A 2,869-nucleotide genomic window follows, 5' to 3' on the forward strand; every position below is an offset into this window, starting at 1 on the left:
ACTGCTCAATGATGCTTGAGAACACTGCGCGTGCGCATTACCGTAATTATCCTACACTCCAGAAGTACCGCACCCCAAAAAAAAAATTCCCGATTTTATACATTATTTTGTACTTAATGTGTGATGTCAACAGTGGTGGTGATCTCCATTTTTAAAAGTAAATAATAATCCAAGAAAATACTTATCTTCCTCTTGGTTGACGTTTTGTTTAGCGTGTCAACATAAGTGTCACCCAGGACGCATGGGGGCGCTGTGGTCAGGTCGCTACGCTCTACCAGAGAGAAAGAGGCGTGTTTTCTTCCGTCTGTAGGCAGCAGAGAGCTGAGCCGCAGCATCCGCAGTAAATTAAGTAAAGGAAGACTACACTAAAACAGGAGTAATCATGCCGATGTTCGTGGTGAACACAAACGTGGCCAAAAGTGAGGTACCTGCGGCTCTGCTGTCCGAGGCGACCGAGGAGCTGGCCAAAGCTTTGGGCAAACCTGCACAGGTAACGTGAGGCAAGGGGCGCGCTGATTCCCAGTAGGAGCTGGCTCAAATCGTGGCAGCGGCAGCTAGTAGAGGCACTTCCTGTTGCAAACTCAGCTGCCACTGGCCGTGTTTGAATTCACTGGCAAGGGAGTGGCAGTAGCGGGTCATTTGTAGGTCATCTAAACTAGTATATAGATGTTTGGGGTCTATATCTGTGATTGGTCATCTGTGGTTTACAATAGCTGGAATGATGTAGATCAAGATTCGTGTGATCAGGTTCTTCTTACTGCCTCACCCAAACTACTGTCCTGTTGAGACAGACAGGACAAACAGAGAAAAAGTTGTATACAAATTGTATAAATATATATATCCATCCAAGTCAATGGGTTATATGGGTTGCTATCACTCTAAACAGTACAATGCATATCATCCATATTTACAATTTGCATTCCTTTAGTCTGCAGCGTGAAAGTGTTTATCGTTGCCATGGGCAACAAGAACCAACTGAAGTTGGCCCGCAATTAGCTTGTTAATAAAAACGAGTAGCCATACTATTACAATTCGGCCTTTTTTTAATAAACTAATTACAACTACCAACAGTCATGCCTTCAATGACCTTAATGTATTGTCACATAATGTCAAATAACAAAAAATAAAGGCTAAACTACGGCGGAATACGCTCCGAAACACTGGCAGCTGCCACAAGAAGCTAGTGGCAGCTGCCACAAGAAGCTAGTGGCAGCTGCCACAGGACGTTGTGCTGCCACAACTTCCTGTGGCAGCTGAGCTTGCCACAGGAAGTGCTTCTACTAGCTGCCGCTGCCACGATTTGAGCTTGCCCTTTCTCCTGATTCCTGCAGGATCCATGTGTTCACTATGAAACTAAAGGGTCATCCGCCTTCATTCTGTCCTCTATGGGTCAGATAGATAGATGAACTTCTCTGCTGAGGGCTTAAACGACCAACACCTGCAGCCTGATTTCCATTTAACTGCAGCTAAAAGTAGAAATTGTACATTACAGGAATAAACCGGCCACGACAAATTCCTTGTGGGTGCAAACTTCCTTGGCAATAAACGGTTCTGATTCTGATTCTGATAAAGGTGTGTTCACACCTTAAGGCTAGCTTCTTCATGCAACTATGTAAACATAGTCCTGACTGTTTGTAGAGTTAGCATGAGTAGATGATTGATCGGCTGCTTCAGTAACATTAAACCCTCGGGGTAAAAGTAAATCTTCTATTGTGTCATTCAAACTGCTGCTGAATACGTTTATTAAAAATAAGACCCAGAGTACTTTCAGAAAGTCCAAAATTATTATTTTTGCCACCAAAATGTACAGTTTGTACCAGTGATCGCTATGTCAGTTTATCACATTGTTAGGCCCAGGTTTATAGATATCCAACATCAGACGAAATGGACTGCGCTGAAAGAAAACATTTTAAATATAGGTTTAAATTGTAGTCAGGTGTAGCACTGACTGTATTGTTTCTGTGAATTTGGGGATTTTAGCAAGCAGTTCTGTAACATGGCGGTTTTGAGGGCTGATTCCATTTGTAGGGAAGTTATAATATAGGTTAAACAGTCAAATTAAAATAATTTGAAATTTCACCATATATCTTTAGAGATGCTTTCATAAATCTTCAGGTCAGGGTTGCAGTGGGCGGAATTTGAATTCATGACTTCACTATTTCCAAAATGCTGAGCTCAGTTTTGTGTCTCTGCCTTGCATATACCAGTACATTGCTGTGCTTATCAACCCTGACCAAATGATGATGTTTGGAGGAAAGGGAGACCCCTGCGCACTCTGCTCCCTCCACAGTATTGGCAAGATCAGCGGAGCTCACAACAAGCAATACTCTAAGCTCCTGTGCGGACTGCTCAACAAACACCTGGGCGTCTCTCCTGACAGGTATAGCAAACGCACACAGCAACCGCTACATGTACTGCACATCATGTGATAAATAAAGTATAACATGGTGACGGAAACACACAGACTCAAATACCCCTGTGCCTCGCATAACTTGTTCAATCTCATCAACGTATTTCTTTTTGTGTCTATTTCAGGATTTACATTGTCTTTGTTGACATGGATGCAGCCAATGTGGCCTGGAACAACTCTACCTTTGGCTGAGAAGGAGGTTAACCCACTGAAATGGAAGATAATTCCAGTACTTTAGTGTATGTATGAGCATAGTTAAAACAGACAGGGAAGTGAAGCTGCAAAGACACCTGGTAATTGCAAGGTCAATATGCCGTATATGGCAATCTTATAAGCACTTAGTTGGGCCCATTAGCTTTGCACTGATCCTTTTTTTCCATTAAAATGCAATAAAGAAAACCCTGCAGACCATAAATTAGTCTCTGTTGTCCTTGATTGTGTGTCTGAGAAAGACAAACT

The 2,869-nt window shown here is 42.6% G+C and overlaps 1 protein-coding gene across 1 annotated transcript; it reads left to right on the plus strand.

Annotated features, from left to right (window-relative positions):
• Positions 1-283: 283 nt before the first annotated feature.
• On the plus strand, positions 284-2,825 carry LOC116380224 (macrophage migration inhibitory factor-like). Its single transcript, XM_031842166.1, has 3 exons — positions 284-490; positions 2,208-2,380; positions 2,536-2,825. The coding sequence occupies exons 1-3, from the start codon at positions 383-385 to the stop codon at positions 2,600-2,602; spliced, it is 348 nt and encodes a 115-aa protein (XP_031698026.1). The 5' UTR covers positions 284-382; the 3' UTR covers positions 2,603-2,825.
• The last annotated feature ends 44 nt before the right edge of the window (positions 2,826-2,869 follow it).

Source organism: Anarrhichthys ocellatus, unplaced genomic scaffold (genome assembly GCF_004355925.1).
Source record: "Anarrhichthys ocellatus isolate YVR2014 unplaced genomic scaffold, GSC_Weel_1.0 scaffold6482, whole genome shotgun sequence".
Lineage (NCBI taxonomy): Eukaryota > Metazoa > Chordata > Actinopteri > Perciformes > Anarhichadidae > Anarrhichthys > Anarrhichthys ocellatus.